Source organism: Oncorhynchus tshawytscha, linkage group LG04 (genome assembly GCF_018296145.1).
Source record: "Oncorhynchus tshawytscha isolate Ot180627B linkage group LG04, Otsh_v2.0, whole genome shotgun sequence".
Lineage (NCBI taxonomy): Eukaryota > Metazoa > Chordata > Actinopteri > Salmoniformes > Salmonidae > Oncorhynchus > Oncorhynchus tshawytscha.
The window spans coordinates 32,617,600-32,640,062 of NC_056432.1; the positions used below are offsets into that span (position 1 = coordinate 32,617,600).

At 48.7% G+C, this 22,463-nt stretch overlaps 1 protein-coding gene across 1 annotated transcript; it reads left to right on the plus strand.

Annotated features, from left to right (window-relative positions):
- The first annotated feature begins 4,954 nt into the window (after nt 1-4,954).
- Nucleotides 4,955-21,693, plus strand: rgmb (repulsive guidance molecule BMP co-receptor b). The gene is made up of 3 exons (XM_024417710.2): nt 4,955-5,617; nt 17,876-18,399; nt 20,279-21,693. The coding sequence occupies exons 1-3, from the start codon at nt 5,509-5,511 to the stop codon at nt 21,029-21,031; spliced, it is 1,386 nt and encodes a 461-aa protein (XP_024273478.1). The 5' UTR covers nt 4,955-5,508; the 3' UTR covers nt 21,032-21,693.
- Nucleotides 21,694-22,463: the final 770 nt, after the last annotated feature.

A 22,463-nucleotide genomic window follows, 5' to 3' on the forward strand; every position in this document is an offset into this window, starting at 1 on the left:
TTCATGTCTGTGCGTTGTTCATGTTTCTTGTTTTGTATTGTGTTGCGTTTATTTATTATGACACTCACTCCCTGAACTTGCTTTCAGACCCTCAGCACACACGTTACAGAATAACGCCTCACCTAAAGGAAGCATCAGGGAGTATTTTTTAAAAATTGTTTTGGTTTCGGTGGGAATGACGTCAGGTCCGGGAGCCGCTACAGGCTCTCCTGCCTCTGTCGGCTCATCAGGCTCTCCTGCCTCTGTCGGCTCATCAGGCTCTCCTGCCTCTGTCGGCTCATCAGGCTCTCCTGCCTCTGTCGGCTCATCAGGCTCTCCTGCCTCTGTCGGCTCATCAGGCTCTCCTGCCTCTGTCGGCTCATCAGGCTCTCCTGCCTCTGTCGGCTCATCAGGCTCTCCTGCCTCTGTCGGCTCATCAGGCTCTCCTGCCTCTGTCGGCTCATCAGGCTCTCATGCCTCAGCCGGGTCGGACCGCCAGGCTCCCCTGCTTCCACCGGCTCGTCAGACTTTCATGCCTCAGCTGGATCGCCAGGCTCCCCTGCCTCAGCCGGTCTGTCAGGTTCCTGTGTCCCAGCCGGTGACAGGTTCCCGCGCATCAGTAGGGGTGACTGGTCCATTCCTGATCCCCGGAATCGTCCCTGGGGTTGGCGTCCTGCGGCTGGAGCTGAATGAGCTGAGGAGGGGGTACCGTCAGGTATGCTCTATCTCCGGCGCTCTAAGTCACCATGCTCCTGCATCTCAGCTGGATTGACAGGTTTCCCGCGCCTCTGCAGAGGTATCCGGTCTGCTCCTGATCCCCGGGATCGTCACCTTGGTCGGCGTCCTGCAGCCGGAGCCGTGCGTCGGGGAGGGGGTACTGTCACGTGTGCTCCCTCTCCGGCCTCTAGGTCACCAGGCTGCTCATTATGGTGCACACCTGTCACTATCGTTAGGCACACCTGCGCGTCATCAGACTCAGCTGGACTCCATCACTTCCCTGATTACCTGCCCTATATATGTCACTCCCTTTGGTTCCTTCCCCAGGCGTTATTGTTTCTGTTCCTGTGTCACATCTGTGCAATGTTCGTGTTTCTTGTTTTGTATTGTGTTGCGTTTATTTATAAAAACACTCACTCCCTGAACTTGCTTCCCAACTCACAGCGCACATTGTTACACAAATAAAGTTTGATTCGATTTTGATTTGAGTGTGCAAAGCTGTCATCAAGGCAAAGGATGGCTACTTTGAAGAATCTCAAATCTATTTTGATTTGTTGAACACTTTTTGGTTACTACATGATTCCAAATGTGTTATTTCATAGTGTTGATGTCTTCACTATTATTCTACAATGTGGAAAATAGTAAAAATAAAGAAAAACCCTTGAATGAGTACATATGCACATACATACATACATACATACACAGACACAGACACACACAAACACACACACACACACACTCACATACACACTCATATACACATACACATATGCAGGTGTTCCCTGGCTAACAGAGGTGTGAGTCATGTAGTGACAGACGGGCTGTTTGAGGGAATGGAGAGAGGGAGGGAAAGATGGTTAGATGGAAGGAGGGAGGGATGGAGGTGTGGAGGTGAAGAAAGGGTGTGTGTGTGTGTCAGTTTCAGCCTCCCCTGCTCTCCAGGCTCAGCTGTGGATGTAATTAAATGGATTAGTATGGAAATATGAATTTAGCTTGATGAATAGAGTCAAGTATGTGCACAGTTCGAGTGTGTATTTGTGTGTCTGTGTGTGTGGTTAGAATGTGTGTGTGTGTATCTGTGTTTAGTAAGAGATGTTACATTAGCCTTAATGAATAGCAGATGAGAGCTGTAATTGAACCAAGCAACATTTGTACCTGTTGCTGAAATGACAGACCAGGTAAAGAGCGTTTACCTGGTCGCTCCAAAATAACATTTGTGTTTTCTCCCTTCTGAAATAGACTAATGTTGAGATAATTATCCACATCACGTCATGTTGTGTAGAGCCAGCTATGTGACTCAATCCCAGAAGATGTGAAGAGACTGTCCCCAGAGCAGAGAGGAGCTAACAGGAAACAGCAGATGTAATCTAATATCAGTGTCTGGTTAACGAGGATAATTTCCTCTGGCCATGTCCGACGAGTTTAGTTGTGTGTGTGTGTGTGTGTGTGTGTGTGTGTGCTGAAGGACAGTGGGGCGTATGTGCGGTGTGTGCTGTGAGTATGGGGGGGTGTACATATGAGTCATAGCTGTAGTTATTACATGATCGGTCTCCCTGCATTTGCCTTTTATTGCACTGACTCTATGCACACTCACTGGACTCTACCCACACACTCACACATACTTACACTGACATCCCAACACACACACGGCATAGCACACGGACACATGCATACTGACGACACACACACACACATTCACACTCACCACATATGCTGCTGCTACTGTCTATTATCTATCATGTTGCCTAGTCAATTTACCCCTGCACGCGTATCCGTACATAGCTACCTCAAATACCTTGTACCCCTGCACATCAACTCAGTACTAGTCCTCCCTGTATATAGCCATGTTACTTTTACCCTTTATTGTCATCGGTTATTCACTGAGAATTTATTCTTCATGTCACTATGCATTTTAGAATGTTTGTATCTTAACTCTGCGTTGTTGGAAAATGACCCATAAGTGAGCATTTCACTGTTAGTCGACACCTGTTGTCTCTGAAGCATGTGACAAAGTAAAATGTGCTTTGATTTGACCAACCTATAACACACACCAAACATACAGGCAACTGCCAAAATAGAGGATAACTTGAGCAAATGAGAGATACAAAGTATATTGAAAGCAGGTCCTTCCACACAGGTGTGGTTCTTGATTTGATTATTAAACACATAAAACATTCCATCAAGCTTAGAGTCCTGTATAAAAATACCCAGTTGCTCATTACCTGGGCTACCATGGCAAGAAGAAGAGATCTCATTGAAGGAGGGTTCTCAAAGGAGCATAGGGGTTTTAGGGTGTGTGTGTTTGTGTGTGTCTCAGTCACATGATCTCAACCCAACTGAACGCTTATGGGAGATTCTGGAGTGGCACCTGAGACAGCGTTTTCCACCACCATCAACAAACCACCAAATCATGGAATGTCTCGTGGAAGAATGGTGTCGCATCCCACCAATAGAGTTCCAGACACTTGTAGAATCCATGCCAAGGTACATTGAAGCACCTGGCGGCGCTGGCAGTTTGCGGTGGCCCAACGCCCAATTCAGACACTTTATGCTAGTGTTTCCTTTATTTTGGCCGTTACCTGCACCACACCATCCACAGAGCCGCTCTGTTCCATACTCCGGCAAGCCTACAGAACACACACACACATCGTGACCACACTGAGTAGAAGTGATGTTAATGTGAACAGAGATTCCTACTGGTGTCTAAGTGTTCCCAACACCTGGCACATTCCAGCTGGACTAAAGGAGAGGATTAACACACGCGCACGCACGCACGCGCGCACACACACACACACAGTGTGTTGCTGTGAAGCAGAGAAACCTGAGATAGACTCACAGGAAGCATATGATGAGGCAGAGAGAGGGGTCATAAATTATGAGTGTCGGTTTGAAGACGTTTCGCCATGATAGAGTGTCATCATAATAATGAGTTAGGGCTAGTAAAACTTCACATTGTCTAAGTCTTTGTCTGGCTTCTGGAAATAGTTTTTTTCAGGCTAGTAACAGCTAGACCTACATGTAGCCATAAGATGATCCACAATGACTTGAAATGCCTTACTGCATCTATACATTATCATTATTATTTTTAATAACTGAACACTGTTCCTCTCTCTCTCTCTCTCTCTCTCTCAATTTAAGGGACTTTATTGGCATGGGAAACATATGTTTACATTGCCAAAGGAAGTGAAATAGATAATAAACAAAAGTGAAATAAACAATAAAAAAATTGCAGTAAACATTACACTCACAAAATTTCCAAAAGAATAAAGACATTTAAAATGTCATATTATGTACATAGTCAAATATTTTCTTAATTTTGGGTCAGTCACAGTGGTCAGGTATTCTGCCCCGTTTAGGGCCAAATAGCATTCTAGTTTGCTGTTTTTTTGTAAATTCTTTCCAATGTGTCAAGTAATTATCTTTTTGTTTTCTCATGATTTGGTTGGGTCTAATTGTGTTGTTGTCCTGGGGCTCTGTGGGGTGTGTTTGTGAACAGAGCCCCAGGGCCAACTTGCTTAGGGGGCTCTTCTCCAGGTATATTTTTTCGGATGAAGGCTTTGTTATGGAACGTTTGGGAATTGCTTAATTTTAGGTGGTTGTAGAATTGAACTTCTCTTCTCTGGATTTGGATCATTCGCGGGTATCGTCCTAATTCTATTCTGCATGCATTATTTGGTGTTTTACGTTGTACACAGAGGAGTCTCAATTTGGTGTTTGTCCTATTTTGTGAGTTATTGGTTGGTGAGCGAATCCCAGACCTCATAACCATAAAGGGTCATTTGTTCTATAACTGATTCAAGTATTTTTTTTAGCCAGATCCTTATTTCTATGTCGAAATTTATGTTCCTTTTGATGGCATAGAAGGACTTTCTCGCCTTGTCTCTCAGATCATTCACAACTTTGTGGAAGTTACCTGATGTTTAGGCCAAGGTATGTGTAGTTTTTTGTGTGCTCTAGGGCAATGGTTCTCAACCCTGGTCCTGGGAACCCAAAGGGGTGCACATTTTAGTTTTTGCCCTAGCAGTACACACCTGATTCAAATCATCAAAGCCTTTCGATGAGTTGATCATTTGAATCAGCTGTGTAGTGCTAGGGCAAAACCCAAAATGTGCACCCCTTTGGGTTCCCAGGACCAGGATTGAGAACCGGTGCCCTAGGGCAACGTGTCTAGGTGGAATTTGTATTCTCTCTCTCTTTCTCGCTCTCTCTCTCCCCCGCGAAGCCCAAGGCTGACAGGGCGGGCGGGTCCTGCTCTCTCAGAGGCGGGTTTCCGCAAAAGGGTTGGTTGATTTGCTATCGATCTGAGGAAGAGAGGAGAGGGGAGGATTCTTAGGTGAGGCCTGGAGAGAAAGAGAAAGAGAGAGAGAGAGAGAGAGAGAGAGAGGGAGAGGGGGCGAGAGAGAGAGAGAGAGAGAGAGAGAGCGGAGCCGAGATTTATTGCTACAACAAGACTAAACTCAACCAGGACGGAATAGCGCTGCTAGAGACAGGAAATCTGATGCAGGGAGCGAAGAAGGAGTGAAAGTGTTTGGTGGAAGGACTGCTATTTTTCAATCGCTACTGTTTTTCCCCTTTCCTCCTCCTCTCCTTTTCTTTCCATTCCTCCTCCCTGACCGATCGCATTCCGCGTAGAATCTGCACTTTAATGCCCCTGCGCACCCGAGGAGTGGAAGGAGAACAGAGCGAGGGAGAACAGAGCGAGGGAGAAGGAGAGCAGAGGCCTGACTTTAACGGAAACCCCGCCGCCGCACCTCACCCCTCTCCCCCGTGGCTGCCTGTCCCCTCTCCCCTCCTGGCCCTGCATGGACGGGGATGGGGAGAGCCGGATGTTGTTACCGCGGGGCTGAGCGCCTCGCATCCTCGCCTTCCCTGCGACCGCTGCTGCTGCTGATCGTCGCTCTCTGTTACGGGGCGCACAGAGGTAGGCTAACTAGATAACTTAAAATGTTGTTAATTTTCCTCAGTAGCCTCATCGTAACCTAGTTCCTTGTCCGCGGAAAACTTCAGATCGAGCGCTGTGAACGTGACTTAACAGTTAGAGGCTAATGGTGAGTTAATAACCAGTTAATAATGCCAAAACTAGGTACTTCGGATTGGCCTAGCATTTGGTTAAGATTAGTCTATAGTGCATTTTATAGGCCTGTGTGTTGTAGCCTATTGGAGTGTATTCGAACCTGAACCTCCCGTTGTCGTTGTGTTATTGTCTGATATTGCTTGTCTCTTTCTCTCTCCCGCGGACCGCGGTAGCGCAGCAGTCAGAAGGGAAAGTGTTTCCTCCCCCATCGCTCTCTTGTTTCTCCGGAGTTTCTCCAGTGGTGGCTCTGCCGTGGGTCGCTATGGCTGATAGAGAAAGGGAAGGGTGGCTCTGCCGTGGGTCGCTATGGCTGATAGAGAAAGGGAAGGGTGGCTCTGGTGGCTCTGCTCTGTGGGTCGCTATGGCTGATAGAGAAAGGGAAGGGTGGCTCTGCCGTGGGTCGCTATGGCTGATAGAGAAAGGGAAGGGTGGCTCTGCCGTGGGTCGCTATGGCTGATAGAGAAAGGGAAGGGTGGCTCTGCCGTGGGTCGCTATGGCTGATGGAGAAAGGGAAGGGTGGCTCTGCCGTGGGTCGCTATGGCTGATAGAGAAAGGGAAGGGTGGCTCTGCCGTGGGTCGCTATGGCTGATAGAGAAAGGGAAGGGTGGCTCTGCCGTGGGTCGCTATGGCTGATAGAGAAAGGGAAGGGTGGCTCTGCCGTGGGTCGCTATGGCTGATAGAGAAAGGGAAGGGTGGCTCTGCCGTGGGTCGCTATGGCTGATAGAGAAAGGAAGGAAGGGTGGCTCTGCCGTGGGTCGCTATGGCTGATGGCTGAGAAAGGGAAGGGCTATGGCTGTGGCTCTGCCGTGGGTCGCTATGGCTGATAGAGAAAGGGAAGGGTGGCTCTGCCGTGGGTCGCTATGGCTGATAGAGAAAGGAAGGGTGGCTCTGCCGTGGGTCGCTATGGCTGATAGAGCAAGGGAAGGGTGGCTCTGCCGTGGGTCGCTATGGCTGATAGAGAAAGGGAAGTGTGGCTCTGCCGTGGGTCGCTATGGCTGATAGAGAAAGGGAAGGGTGGCTCTGCCGTGGGTCGCTATGGCTGATAGAGAAAGGAAAGTGTGGCTCTGCCGTGGGTCGCTATGGCTGATAGAGAAAGGGAAGGGTGGCTCTGCCAGTGGGTCGCTATGGCTGATAGAAAGGGAAGGGTGGCTCTGCCGTGGGTCGCTATGGCTGATAGAGAAAGGGAAGTGTGGCTCTGCCGTGGGTCGCTATGGCTGATAGAGAAAGGGAAGTGTGGCTCTGCCGTGGGTCGCTATGGCTGACAGAAAGGGAAGGGTGGCTCTGCCGTGGGTCGCTATGGCTGATAGAGAAAGGGAAGTGTGGCTCTGCCGTGGGTCGCTATGGCTGAGAGAAAGGGAAGGGTGGCTCTGCCGTGGGTCGCTATGGCTGATAGAGAAAGGGAAGGGTGGCTCTGCCGTGGGTCGCTATGGCTGATGAGAGAAAGGGAAGGGTGGCTCTGCCGTGGGTCGCTATGGCTGATAGAGAAAGGGAAGGGTGGCTCTGCCGTGGGTCGCTATGGCTGATAGAGAAAGGGAAGTGTGGCTCTGCCGTGGGTCGCTATGGCTGATAGAGAAAGGAAGTGTGGCTCTGCCTTGGGTCGCTATGGCTGATAGAGAAAGGGAAGGGTGGCTCTGCCGTGGGTCGCTATGGCTGATAGAGAAAGGGAAGTGTGGCTCTGCCGTGGGTGGCTATGGCTGACAGATGGAAAGGGAAGGGTGGCTCTGCCGTGGGTCGCTATGGCTGATAGAGAAAGGGAAGGGTGGCTCTGCTGTGGGTCACTATGGCTGATAGAGAAAGGGAAGGGTGGCTCTGCCGTGGGTCGCTATGGCTGATAGAGAAAGGGAAGGGTGGCTCTGCCGTGGGTCGCTATGGCTGATAAGAGAAAGGGAAGTGTGGCTCTGCTGATGTCTTGGTGTCAGGTCCTTTACATCCAGCCAGACTAACAAAGGCTTGTTGACACAGTTTTAAAATAATGTAGGCTTATAATAATAATGGGAATGTAAATTATAATTCGGTATAATTATGTCACAAATGTATACATTTTAGCCTACTTTTACTTTTAATACACAAAAGAATATGAGTTCAGTGTAATAGGACCAAATGGAGACAATAGAATAGAATGAAATGTAATAAACCAGAAAAGAACAGAACCATATGGAAACAGTGTCATCAAGAATCTGTTCTTAATTGAATTCATATGTATCAATAAAGGTTAAATAGAAAACAAAACAGAATAGAATAGAACCATATAATCTGGAATATATTAGAAGGGAATCAAATCATACAGAAACTGTAGGATTGGTGAATAGAATAGGCTAGAATACCAGAGGGTGGTAGTAGGTTACTTGAAGTCATCCTATAGAGGCTGGGTTTGCCCTTGTGACCCAGAGCTAGCTGACTGCTGTGCCTACACAGAGAGGCCTGTTCTGGACTGGCACTGTGACAGCCCACCACCCCTCTCTGGATGTCCCCCAGCCATAACCCAGACCCCAGGCCCTGTCATCCAGCCCGCGCTCATTGACTCTTGCGTGTATTTGTGTGTGTGTGTGCGCAGCAGTCACACCTCTGCTAATTCATTTAACACAGTCCCAGGCAGCTGGACATGACACTGTCTGTGCATAGTTCTGTTTAGTAGGGGGATGGGGACGGTTTGAGAAGCATGAAAAGCACATTGACGCTCCCTGCCAATAAGAATTTACATTTTAAATCAGTTACATTTCAAATGATCTATTTAGAAGTTGGTCCTATTTCACTTTTCTAAGTTAGTTCAGGACACCATATAACACATTTTACATTATAATTGCATTTAATTGATTGACACTTTTAATTTATCAGCATGTCCTGTCTCATTGTGAATGTCAGATGTTGCAACGAGGAGATATACACAACACACTATTTCGATGACTTGGTGTGTGTGTGTGTGGCTAGCTAGTAACAAGACTTGGTGTGTGTGTTATAGTGTGTGTGTTATAGTGTGTGTGTGTCTGTGTAGCTAGCTAGTAACAAGACTTGGTGTGTGTTATTGTGTTGAGGGTGTGGTGTGTGTAGCTAGCTGGTCTGTGTGTTATTGTGTTGAGGGTGTGGTGTGTGTAGCTAGCTGGTCTGTGTGTTATTGTGTTGAGGGTGTGGTGTGTGTAGCTAGCTGGTCTGTGTGTTATTGTGTTGAGGGTGTGGTGTGTGTAGCTAGCTGGTCTGTGTGTTATTGTGTTGAGGGTGTGGGGGAAGTGTTGTGTTGAGGGTGTGGTGTGTGTAGCTAGCTGGTCTGTGTGTTACTGTGTTGAGGGTGTGGTGTGTGTAGCTAGCTTGTCTGTGTGTTACTGTGTTGAGGGTGTGGTGTGATTGTGTTGAGGGTGTGGTGTGTGTAGCTAGCTGGTCTGTGTGTTACTGTTGAGGGTGTGGTGTGTAGCTAGCTGGTCTGTGTGTTACTGTGAGGGTGTGGTGTGTGTAGCTAGCTTGTCTGTGTGTTACTGTGTTGAGGGTGTGGTGTGTTACTGTGTTGAGGGTGTGGTGTGTGTAGCTAGCTGGTCTGTGTGTTACTGTGTTGAGGGTGTGGTGTGTGTAGCTAGCTGGTCTGTGTGTTATTGTGTTGAGGGTGTGGTGTGTGTAGCTAGCTGGTCTGTGTGTTACTGTGTTGAGGGTGTGGTGTGTGTAGCTAGCTGGTCTGTGTGTTATTGTGTTGAGGGTGTGGTGTGTGTAGCTAGCTGGTCTGTGTGTTATTGTGTTGAGTGTGTGGTGTGTGTAGCTAGCTGGTCTGTGTGTTATTGTGTTGAGGGTGTGGTGTGTGTAGCTAGCTGGTCTGTGTGTTATTGTGTTGAGGGTGTGGTGTGTGTAGCTAGCTGGTCTGTGTGTTATTGTGTTGAGGGTGTGGTGTGTGTAGCTAGCTGGTAACAAGGCTCCACAGCTGTCTTCTCATAGTGCTCATCACCACCGGACGCATCAGACCAGCTGGGGAGTCATCAGCTATCACTCCTGATATTATATTGCAGTGTCATTACCGCCAGCCATCCCCACAATTTACCGTTATTCAGCCCTCTGTGTGTGTGTGTGTGTGTGTGTGTGTGTGTGTGTGTGTGTGTGTGTGTGGACTGAAACAGAAGTGAGTGTTGTCTGAAGCGGAGGCCAGAGCAGCTGTGTATTGTCCCACAGTCAGTCACAGTTATCAGTATGTTCATACTAGACTCACTGCACAAAGACCAGTGTGATCAGAAAGACCTGGAGACGCACGCGTTTGCTGTGGAGTTTTACTCTCAAGATTCAGCCTGAGAATGAGAATGTGTGTAGTCGTTCACTCATTGTATCTGTGAGTAACTCTCTGTGTGAGTGAGTGAGTGGGTGAGTGAGTGAGAGAGTGAGTGTGAGTGAGAGTGAGTGAGTGAGAGTGAGTGAGTGTGAGAGAGTGAGTGAGTGTGAGTGAGTGAGTGAGTGAGTCCTAGTGAGAGTGTGAGAGAGTGAGTGGTGTGCCCTGAGTGAGTGAGTGAGAGTGAGTGAGTGAGTGAGTGAGTGAGTGAGTGAGTGAGGCCTGTTCTGTGACTGGTGAGTGAGTGAGGAGTGAGTGAGAGTGAGTGAGTGTGTCCCGTGAGTGAGTGTGAGAGAGTGCCCTGTGAGTCCCCCAGTGAGTGAGCTGAGTGTGACTCTTGCGTGTATTTGAGTGAGTGAGTGAGTGAGCAGTGACAGTGAGTGAGTGCTAGATTCATTTGTGAGAGAGTGAGTCCCAGGTGAGTGCTGAGTGAGTGAGAGCGACTGTGTGTGCATGAGTGAGTGAGTTGAGTGTGAGAGAGTGATGGGTGAGAGAGTTTGAGAGTGATGAAAAGTGAGAGACAGTGAGTGTGAGCTCCCTGAGTGATGAGAGAGTGATTTGACAGAGAGTGAGTGAGTGTGAGAGAGTGAGTGAGTGAGTGAGTTGAGAGAGTGAGTGAGTGTGAGAGAGTGAGTGAGTGAGTGAGTGAGTGAGTGAGTGAGAGAGAGAGAGAGTGTGAGAGAGTGAGTGAGTGAGTGATTGAGTGAGTGAGTGAGCGACTTTGAGAGAGCGAGTGAGTGTGAGAGAGTGAGTGAGTGTGAGTTCAGGACACCATATAGTGAGTGAGTGTGAGAGATTTTACATTATAATTGCATTTAATTGATTGACACTTTTAATTTATCAGCATGTCCTGTCTCATTGTGAATGTCAGATGTTGCAGTGAGTGAGTGAGTGACGAGGAGATATACGAGTGAACACACTAGTGAGTGAGTGACTTGAGTGTGTGTGAGTGAGTGAGTGTGAGAGAGTGAGTAGTGTGACAAGACTTGAGTGTGAGTGTGTGTGATGAGTGTGAGTGAGTGAGTGACAAGAGAGTGAGTGAGTGTGAGAGAGTGAGTGAGTGTGAGAGAGTGAGTGAGTGGTGTGTGTTATTGTGTTGAGTGTGAGTGAGTGTGAGAGTAGCTAGTAACAAGCTGGTCTGTGTGTTATTGTGTTGAGGGTGTGGTGAGTGTGTAGCTGAGCTGGTCTGTGTGTTATTGTGTTGAGGGTGTGGTGTGTGTAGCTAGCTGGTCTGTGTGTTACTGTGTTGAGTGTGGGTGAGTGAGTGTGAGAGAGTGGTGTGTGAGTGTAGCTGGTCTGGTCTGTGTTGAGGGTGTGGTGAGTTACTTGTGAGGAGTGTGAGAGTGTGAGTGAGTGTGAGAGTGAGTGGTTACTGTGTTGAGGGTGTGAGCGAGTGAGTGAGAGCTGGTCTGTGTGTTACTGTGTTGAGGTGAGAGAGTGAGTGGTGTGTGTAGCTAGTGCTTGTCTGTGTGTTACTGTGTTGAGTGGTGAGTGTGTGTTACTGTGTTGAGTGTGTGAGTGAGTGTGTTAGTGAGTGAGTGTGAGGTCTGTGAGTGTTACTGTGTTGAGGGTGTGGTGTGAGTGTGAGAGAGTGAGTGCTGGTCTGTGTGTTACTGTGTTGAGGGTGTGAGTGTGTGTGAGAGTGTGCTGGTCTGTGTGTTACTGAGTGAGTGTGAGAGAGTGTGTGTGTGTAGTGAGCGAGTAGTGAGAGAGCGAGTCTGAGTGTGTGTTGACTGTGAGTGAGGGTGTGGTGTGAGAGAGCTAGCTGGTCTGTGTGTTATTGTGTTGAGGTGTGGTGGAGTAGCTAGCTGGTCTGTGTGTTAGTGTGTTGAGGGTGTGGTGTGTGTAGCTAGCTGGTCTGTGTGTTATTGTGTTGAGGGTGTGGTGTGTGACGAGGAGCTAGCTGGTCTGTGTGTTATTGTGTTGAGGGTGTGGTGAGTGTGTGTGAGTGAGCTAGCTGGTCTGTGAGTGTGTGTGTGTGTTGGTGTGGTGTGAGTGCTGAGTCTGTGTGAGAGCTGGTGAGAGAGTAGCTAGTCTGAGTGAGGGAGTGAGTGTGTGAGAGCTGGAAGAGGCTCCACAGCTGTCTTCTCATGAGTGCTCATCACCAGTGACGCATCAGACCAGCTGAGGAGTGTCATCAGCTATCACTCCTGATATTATATTGCAGTGTCATTAGCCAGCCATCCCCACAATTTACCGTTATTCAGCCCTCTGTGTGTGTGTGTGTGTGTGAGTGAGTGAGTGTGTGTGAGTGTAGAGTGAGTGTGAGTGTGAGAGAGTGAGTGAGTGAGTGAGTGAGTGAGTGAGTGAGTGAGTGAGTGAGTGTGAGAGAATGAGTGAGTGTGAGAGAGTGAGTGAGTGTGAGAGAGTGAGTTAGTGAGTGAGTGAGTGGTGAGCGAGAGTGAGAGTGAGTGAGTGTGAGTGAGTGTGAGAGAGTGAGTGACGTGAGTGAGTGAGTGAGTGTGAGAGTTACTGAGTGAGTGAGTGAGTGAGTCAGTGCACAAAGACCTGAGAGAGTGTGAAGACCTGAGTGAGTGAGTTTGCTGAGTGAGTTTGAGAGAGAGATTCAGCCTGAGAATGAGAATGTGAGCGAGCGAGTGAGTCAGTGAGTGTGAGAGAGTGAGTGAGTGTGAGTGAGTAGTGACTCTCTGTGAGTGTGAGAGAGTGAGTGTGAGTGAGTGAGTGAGTGAGAGAGAGAGTGAGAGAGTGAGTGAGTGAGTGTGAGTGAGTGAGTGAGTGAGTGAGTGGTGAGAGTGAGTGAGTGAGTGAGTGAGTGTGAGAGAGTGAGTGTGTGAGAGAGTGAGTGAGTGTGAGAGTGAGTGAGTGAGTGAGTGTGAGTGGAGTGAGTGGTGAGTGAGTGAGTGAGTGAGTGAGTGAGTGAGAGAGTGAGTGAGTGTGAGAGAGTGAGTGAGTGAGTGAGTGAGAGAGTGAGTGAGTGTGAGTGAGTGAGTGAGTGTGAGAGAGTGAGTGAGTGAGTGTGAGTGAGAGAGTGTGAGAGAGTGAGTGAGTGAGTGTGAGAGTGAGTGAGTGAGTGAGTGGTGAGTGAGTGAGTGAGTGTGAGAGAGTGAGTGAGTGAGTGAGTGAGTGAGTGAGAGTGAGAGTGAGTGAGTGTGGTGAGTGTGTGAGTGACGTGAGTGAGTGAGTGAGCGAGTGAGTGAGTGAGTGTGAGAGAGTGAGTGAGTGAGTGAGTGAGTGAGTGTGAGTGAGTGAGTGTGAGAGAGTGAGTGAGTGAGTGAGTGAGTGAGAGAGAGTGAGAGAGTGTGAGTGAGTGAGTGAGTGTGAGTGAGTGAGTGAGTGAGTGAGTGAGTGAGTGAGTGTGAGAGAGTGAGTGAGTGTGAGAGAGTGAGTGAGTGAGTGAGTGAGTGAGTGAGTGAGTGAGTGAGTGGTGAGTGAGTGAGTGTGAGTGAGTGTGAGAGTGAGTGACGTGAGTGAGTGAGTGAGTGAGTGTGAGAGAGTGAGTGAGTGAGTGAGTGAGTGAGTGAGTGTGTGAGTGTGAGAGAGTGAGTGAGTGAGTGAGTGAGTGAGTGAGTGAGTGAGAGAGTGAGTGAGTGTGAGAGTGAGTGAGTGTGAGTGAGTGAGTGAGTGAGTGAGTGAGTGAGTGAGTGGTGAGTGAGTGAGTGAGTGAGTGAGTGTGAGAGAGTGTGAGAGAGTGAGAGAGAGTGAGAGTGGGAGTGAGTGAGTGAGTGTGAGAGAGTGAGTGAGTGAGTGAGTGAGTGAGTGAGTGAGTGAGAGTGGTGAGTGAGTGAGTGAGAGTGTGAGTGAGTGAGTGAGTGAGTGGTGAGTGAGTGAGTGAGTGAGTGAGTGAGTGAGTGAGTGAGTGAGAGTGAGTGAGTGGTGAGTGAGTGAGAGTGAGTGTGAGAGTGAGAGAGTGAGAGAGTGTGAGAGTGAGAGAGTGTGAGAGAGTGAGTGAGTGAGTGTGAGAGAGTGAGTGAGTGAGTGAGTGTGAGAGAGTGTGAGTGAGTGAGTGTGAGTGAGTGAGTGAGTGAGTGAGAGAGTGAGTGAGTGAGTGAGTGAGTGAGTGAGTGAGTGAGTGAGTGAGAGTGAGTGTGAGTGAGTGTGAGAGAGTGAGTGACGTGGTGAGTGAGTGAGTGAGTGTGAGAGAGTGAGTGAGTGAGTGAGTGAGTGAGTGAGTGAGTGAGTGAGTGAGTGAGTGTGAGTGAGTGAGTGAGTGAGTGAGTGAGTGAGTGAGAGTGAGTGAGTGAGTGAGTGTGAGTGAGTGAGTGAGTGAGTGAGTGAGTGTGAGTGAGTGAGTGAGTGTGTGAGTGAGTGAGTGAGTGAGTGAGTGAGAGTGTGAGTGAGTGTGAGTGAGTGAGTGAGTGAGTGTGAGAGAGTGAGAGTGTGAGAGAGTGAGTGAGTGAGTGACGTGTGAGTGAGTGAGTGAGTGAGTGAGTGTGAGTGAGTGAGTGAGTGTGAGAGAGTGAGTGAGTGAGTGAGTGAGTGAGTGAGTGAGTGAGTGAGTGAGTGTGAGAGAGTGTGAGAGAGTGAGAGAGAGTGAGAGAGTGGGAGTGAGTGAGAGAGAGAGTGTGAGAGAGTGAGTGAGTGAGTGAGTGAGTGAGTGAGTGAGTGAGTGAGTGAGTGAGTGAGTGAGTGAGTGAGTGAGAGTGAGTGAGTGAGTGAGTGTGAGTGAGTGAGTGAGAGTGAGTGAGTGAGTGAGTGAGTGAGTGAGTGAGTGAGTGAGAGAGTGAGTGTGAGAGAGAGTGAGAGAGTGTGAGTGAGTGAGTGTGAGAGAGTGAGTGAGTGAGTGAGTGTGAGTGAGTGAGTGAGTGAGTGAGTGAGTGAGTGTGAGAGAGTGAGAGAGTGTGAGAGAGAGAGAGTGAGTGAGAGAGTGAGAGTGAGTGAGAGTGAGAGTGAGTGAGAGAGAGAGTGAGAGAGAGAGTGAGAGAGAGTGAGAGAGAGAGTGAGAGAGCGCAGTGGGCTCTGGATCCTTGGTGTTTTAGTAAATACAACACTGATAAAAGAAAAACGTTTACTTTAAAACTGTAAATCAACCAATCCTCCATCGGTAACACAATGGAAAGGCCAAGTGCTTTATTATCTAAATGTTGAAAGTGTGTGAAGACGAAGAGAGACGACATGGTGCATGTGACCATGAGGCAGAGAATGATGTGGGTGCTGGAGATGGGGGTATGAGCAGGTGGGTCTGGGCAGGGTCATGTCCTTAATGTTTGTTTGTGTTTGTATGCTGTCATTTGTATGTGTATGTTTTGTATTGTTTGAAAAAATATATACAACACGGATCAGTGGCTGGGAGGAGAAGTGACTCCTGGACAGGGAGAGGGGTGGGCTATGTCTGGCCTCTGCCCACACATGGCTGAGTGAGACTGAGTCGGGATCTCTCACCAGGAGTCCAGTTTGAATGTGTCATTCTGTAAACACTGGGATGTAGAAAACTCATTTGTCCATTAAGGGAAGCCTGGAAGGGTCAGACGATAATGTTAGCATTGTGTGGATGTGTCTGTGTGTGTCTGTGTGTGTGTGTGTGTGTGTGTGTGTGTGTGTGTCTGTGTGTGTGTCTGTGTGTGTGTGTGTGTGTGTGTGTGGCATCCAGCTGTTATTTGATTTCCTTATTTCAGTAAAAATCTGTTTGAGATGGGGAAGGTGGAGATTGATCGACACAGAGATACCAACTGTACGTAGACACACTCCACCTGGAGAACTAATTGAATCATCAGTCATACTGTAAAAATAGAGTTGGATTCATGATGAGGATTTGGATTAGTTCTAAGGCTCTGGGTCTAGGCTTTCAGAGGTGTGTGTGTGTTTGTGGCTGTGTGTTAGCTGAGGAGTAGTGTCAGTATTTAACACACTGGAGGGACATTCTAACCCTGAGTGTGAGTGGAGTGATATATTGTGTACCCTCTCTCTAATACCCACCACAATACTGCCCCCACCTGGTAGGATCAGGTACTGACACACACACAACCCTCTCACCACACAGCCCTGAGAGCGATAGTGAGAGAGGGTTGGCTTTCTGCAAACATTCCTCTTCTCCTTTCTTATCCCTTTATCATATGGTTCAGTGCATTCACACCAAGAAAACTATGGACGTGTTTGCTTTATCTCTGTATACACCAGGGGAACTAGGCCTATTGTTAGCATTAGTTCTATGTGTGAATAGACCTATGCTGCGTGTGTGTTCATGTGGCTGTGTGTGTGTTCATGTGATTGTGTGTGTGCTGGTGTCTGTTAGTAAATCATGCCATAATCAGATGAGCTTTGACAGTGTGTGTTGTTGGCAGTGGAAGCAGAGCCAGTGTGTGTGTGTGTGTGTGTGTGTGTGTTTGTGTGTTTGTTTCTGCATTAGAGAGCCTCTGGTCTAATCTAATAGGAGCTCACTGTGGCTGATACATTAGGCCTGGCCTCTCCTCCTCTTCTCTCCTCCTCTTCTCTCTCTCTCTCCTCTCCTCCTCTTCTCTCCTCTCTCTTCCCCTTCTCTCCTCCTCTTCTCTCTCTCCTCCTCTTCTCTCCTTCTCTCCTCCTCTTCTCTCCTCCTCTCTCTCTCTCTCTCTCCTCTCTCTCTCTCCTCTCCTCCTCTTCTCTCTCTGTTATCTCCTCCTCTTCTCTCCTCCTTTTCTCTCTCTCTTCTCTCCTCCTCTTCTCTCCTCTCCTCTTCTCCTCTTCTCTCCTCCTCTCTTCCTCTTCTCTCCTCCTCTCTTCCTCTTCTCTCCTCCTCTCTCTCTCTCTCTCTCTCCTCCTATTCTCTCTCTCTCTCTTCTCTCCTCTTCTCTCTTCCTCTTTCCTCTCCTCTCCTCCTCTTCTCTCCTCCTCTCTTCCTCTTCTCTCCTCCTCTCTTCCTCTTCTCTCCTCCTCTTCTCTCTCTCATCCTCTCCTCCTCTTCGCTCCTCCTCTTCTCTCCTCCAGTTCTCTCTTCTTCTCCGCCTCTTCTCTCTCTCTTCTCTCGGTCAGGCTGACACTGAGACCTCTGAAGAACTTCTAGATCTTTCCTCTTTTATAGCTCAGACACACCAGGACAACTAACGGTTTAAAGCAGTGGGTGGCTGTCGTATCACCCCTGACCAAGATATCAAACTTCTTTCAACAATAACAAACGATGAGACCATACCATGAACACGGGGCCATGATAGTCTGGAGAAGAACAAGCTTCATCAGACAGCATAGAGGATCTAACAGTGTGGATGTGTGTGATCTGTTATTCTTCCACTCTGTGTCTCAGCCTTATCTCTGGCTCTGTGGGAAAGTCTGCAAGTCTCTATTTGAGTCTCTCAGCACTGCTCTTTGTTCTGGTTTCTAAAAGTCATAAAGCAGTGTTACTGTACACACACACACGCACACACACACACACACACACACACACACACACACACACACACACACACACACACACACACACACACACACACACACACACACACACACACACACACACACACACACACACACACACACACACCCGCCCGCCCGCCCGCCAGCCTGTTCTTTCTCAGCTTTACTGGTTTAATATAAACAGGCCAGTAGCGTTGTGTTAATTTGGGCCATAGAGATCAAAGCTCCTAACCGACCTGACTCTGTGTGTGTGTGTGTGTGTATAAATGAATGCGAGAGCTTTCCTAAAGATGTATGTCAAGCCGAAGCCAAAACCCCATGACTATGAGTTTCTATGACAGCCTTGGTCTGGCACACATACCATCTGATACCATCTGCACCACGTGTTCTCTATCGGTCTTTGGTACCATGAAGGAACATTGATGTTCTACATGTATTTCTGTATTAGTGCTGTAATAATAGAACTGTAATACTATTGTAGTTGTACCATAGTACTGACTGTTAGTATGTGTGTGTTTCTCCAGGTCATTGCCAGGTGGCCACCCCTCAGTGTCGTATCCAGAAGTGCACCACAGACTTTGTGTCCCTGACGTCTCACCTGACCCCAGCACTGGAGGGCTTTGACGTAGAGTTCTGTAAGGCTCTGAGGTCCTACAGCGCCTGCACCCAGAGGACAGCCAAGTCCTGCAGGGGCAACCTGGTCTTCCACTCTGCCGTCCTGGGCATCTCAGACCTCATGACCCAGAGAAACTGCTCCCGTGACGGGCCCACCTCCTCCACACACCCCGAGATACAATCAGAGCCCTGCAACTACCACAGCCGCACCCAGCACACTCACCCACACCCTCACTCTCACACGCACACTCCCACGCGGCCAGGTTACCTGTTCTGCGGGCTGTTTGGGGATCCCCATCTGCGGACGTTTAAGGACAGCTTCCAGACCTGCAAGGTGGAAGGGGCGTGGCCGCTGATTGATAACGACTTCTTGTCTGTGCAGGTGACCAACGTTCCTGTGGTAACAGGATCCAGCGCCACAGCGACCAACAAGGTGAGGGGAAACCCTTATGGTATATTACAGTGTATTGAAATGAAAGCCTCGGCACTTAACTAGTTAAAAAAAGAAAGAATAATAACTCCTTCCTACATGGTTCAGAACAGGTGCAAGTCCACAAAGTAGAAAGTTATACACTAATAAATACAGGAAGACTGTTTTGTTTCAATATAAAACAAAAACCTTTATTTGGAGCATGTTCCATCTTGTAGTGAATTAGTATATCGAGAAGAGAACAGGCCCCGGTATAGAGCCCTGAGGTACTCCCTCGATAAGACGTCTGATAAATGGAGGTTCTTACCCAGCTCTCCACTGAAGCAGCAGTGTTGTAAAGATGCAGTAAACAGTACATTCTGGGATGGGAGAAAAGAGGTTGAGAGTGACGTACAGAGTAAATAAGCCGTCTAGTATGAAGAGCTTTGCAGCTGCAGCCTAGCCCAGATAGGTTTTATAGCAACCCCCTTCTCTCTCTTTTTGAAACCTCTTTTTACGTGATGCGTTTTCACTTTGCAGACTGTGTTAGTCTTTTTTGTGTTCTAGTTTGAGTTTACTGAATGGCTGGTGTGTGTGTCTATATTCACCTCTGAGCTGCTGTGTCTCAGAGAAAGAGCTCTTTTCGTTGAGAACACACACACACACACACACACAGGTGCGAGGAGAGCAGAGTGAACAGTTGAGTCTTGTGACTAACACTTGTGACTAACGTGGTGTTGGAATCCTAACTTAGTTAATGGCTGCTTATAGCATGACCCCTAATACCCTGAAATGAGCGGCGCGTGAAAGGAACCACTATGTGTGTGTCAGCAGAGGGTCCGAGACCTTTCACACACATATGGCTTTAAGCAGGTTACGGTCGAGAATGAGGGGCGCCATACCATAAAAAGACAAAAAACGCACACACACATGGACACACAACACAGACACAGACACACACACATGGACACATGGACACACAACACAGACACAGACACACACACATGGACACATGGACACACAACACAGACACAGACACACAACACAGACTGAGAAGGTCTTTAGACGTCACTAAGTCAGTTCTGTGGTGGCCAAGTGGCCATGTTGCCCCCCCTCCCAGGGGATAGTTGTACGACTGGTGCTCTGACCCTGTGTCAGGGGTGGGGCTTGCTATTCCTTCTAATTATTAGCACACACACACACGTGACTGCGCCTGCAGCTCCTGGCCTAATGGCTGCTCAGGCCTCATCCCTCATCGCTGACAACTGGACAAAGCAGTCATTCATGCTATCACTAATGCTAACCCAAAAACTGTGTGGCTATGGCCACAGCCTTGCAGATACAGTTGGAGGACCCGGCTAAGGCTAACACCATGCCACTGCTAGCCGTTAGCCTGGGTGTGTTTGCTTAGCTGTGTCTGCTAATCACGGCTTGTTAAAAAGTAATTGGGTCATTGCTAAAATGGATTCTGTGGCGAGTTAATGGCATGAGTGTTTGTGTGTGTGTAGGTGTGTGTCTGTGTGTAGGTGTGTGTGTGTTTGTGTAAGACAGAGTTGGGCTGAGCCCTCTGACAAATATGATTTCAGCTCGTTTTCAGGGCACATGGGTGTGTGTGTGTGTGTGTGTGTGTCTGTGTAACCAATAAATAACACAGTAAAAGCCATTTATAGTTTATATTGTAGTGTTGTATATTAGTTGTCAGTGTGCAGTCAGTGTCCTCTTTGCTGCAAAGAATTGGGGTTTGAACAAAACAAGTGTAGGTCAATATCCTTGCCATGTTTGTAATGTAAGATATTATAAAGTGTCTGGAAAACCTGTTTTTAACCTGTTTTTAACCTGTTTTACACAAAGATCAAAGTTATTGTGTGCCTGGTCATACGATGACCTTTTTGTGTGCCCATAGATCACCATCATATTCAAGCCCTTTGAGGAGTGTACAGACCAGCGTGTTTACCAGGCAGTAACAGATGACCTGCCCGCTGCCTTCGTAGACGGTACCGTGAGCAGTGGGGCCCCCAACCACAACGTTAACGGGAATAACGGTGACTCTACTGGGAAGGTACGGGCGCTGTGGATCTCGGAGCGTAGCCCCGGTCACCACGTGGAGCTGCACGCCGGCTACATCGGCGTGACGGTTATCGTACGACAGCTGGGGCGCTACCTGACCCTGGCGGTGCGCATCCCGGAGGAGATGGCCCATGCCTACGACGCTACGCAGGACCTGCAGCTCTGCCTCAACGGATGTCCCACCTCGGAACGCATCGACCGGGGAGGTCACCTGCCACTGCCTCTCCCTCTACCCCCTCCAGCCCTGGGCTTACATCTCCAGCAGCCACACAGCCAGGGCAAGGGCCAGCCCTCCCACACGGCTCCCTACAGCGCCCCCCAGAGGTTCAGTGTGGAGGGTGCACGGGCACGCTGCAGGGAGCAGCTGGAGTTACAGGATATTTATTTCCACTCATGTGTGTTTGACCTCATGACCACCGGGGACGCTAACTTCACGGCAGCAGCGTTCAGTGCTCTGAAGGACATGGAGAGTCTCCACCCCCACCGGGAACGCTGGAGGATCTTCCCGCAAAGCTCCGCCGACACCTCCCAGCCTATCACATGGCTCCTACTGCTCACTCTCTTTGCGCTCGGCTCTGCACTGGTATAGCGTGTGTGTGTGTGTGTGTGTGTGTGTGTGTGTGTGTGTGTGTGTGTGTGTGTGTGTGTTCATATAGAGCCCCTAGCTGAGCTGTAGGATAAAGTTCCCTCTATGCAGATCTAAGGTCAGTTTTGTGTTTTCCCCTAACGGTTATGATTGAGGAGGGTAAACTAAGCTGATCCTGGATCTGTGTCTAAGAGAAACTTCTAACCAGAGCCCCTCTGGAGATTTCACTTTTTCTTCTTCTTGGTGAAAAGAGAATAGTTGACTGAACACCCTAAGGCATATTCCTGCCATAAAGGAGTCCACAGCTGGCATCTGAGCAGATTCCACGACACTCCTGTGTTCTTCCCATCTCTGCTGTGTGGGACCTATTAGGCTTCCTGGAGATGATGACCTGTCTATATGTGAGGATTACCAACCAACACTCCAACCTGTGTGTGTATATTGTAGAAACACAGTCCAGACTGTAAATAGTGTGTGTGACGTATCCTGGAACGCTGGATGGCGTTGTTTTGGTTTTTATTTTTGCGTGATTTTGTTGTGATAGTTTTTTTTTTATACCTCATAGACAGAGGAAGTTGTTTTAAGAGAAGCACTTTATTTAGATTTTTTGCTAAATCCACACCAGTGTTCCCCCTCTCCCCTCTCCCCTTTCCACCCCACCCCCACTCTCTTCCCCATCCACCCCACCCCCCACTCTCCTCCCCATCCACCCCACCCCCACTCTCTTCCCCATCCACCCCACCCCCACCACTCTCCTCCCCATCCACCCCACCCCCACTCTCTTCCCCATCCACCACACCCCCACTCTCTTCCCCATCCACCCCCACCCCCACTCTCTTCCACCCCCACCACTCTCCTCCCCATCCACCCCACCCCCACTCTCTTCCCCATCCCCACACCCCCACTCTCTTCCCCATTCCACCCCCCCCCCACTCTCTTCCCATTCCACCCCCACCACTCTCTTCCCCTTCCACCCCAACCCCTCACCATTTCCCCCTCCCCAACCCCTCAAACTCTCCCCTACATGGCCCTTCTTTAGAGTCTAAGGGGCCATATCAATGACCCCTCTCTCCACTGCCCCCTACCATCCTCCAACAGCCCAAGCTGTGGATTTCATCTGCAGTTTTGTCACTCACAGTGCAAATCTCAAATGACACCTGATTCCCTGCAGTATGCTACTTTTCACCATAGGGAGATAGGGCATGTAGTGAACTAAACAGTGAACTATATAGGAGATAGGGAGCCATTTGAGACAGTTAACCAGCTCACTAACACAGTGAGGTGGAACCTCTGTTTTAAAGCAGAGATTCCAAAGGCAGTTGAGTTGATTTAGCCTCTGTTCTATAATAACTTAATGTGAGCTATTTTCTGTTGAATGTATTCTGTATGGTACCATAGCAGCTGTTCAGAACAGTTTCAGACCCACCATTACCGT

What these genes read in the sequence shown, in the direction of transcription:
- rgmb (XM_024417710.2), top strand. Translation starts at nt 5,509, where the DNA reads ATGGGGAGAGCCGGATGTTGTTACCGCGGGGCTGAGCGCCTCGCATCC. An exon ending in CTGTTACGGGGCGCACAGAG is followed by an intron (nt 5,618 to 17,875) that starts GTAGGCTAACTA and finishes GTGTTTCTCCAG; the next exon opens with GTCATTGCCAGGTGGCCACC. An exon ending in GCGCCACAGCGACCAACAAG is followed by an intron (nt 18,400 to 20,278) that starts GTGAGGGGAAAC and finishes GTGTGCCCATAG; the next exon opens with ATCACCATCATATTCAAGCC.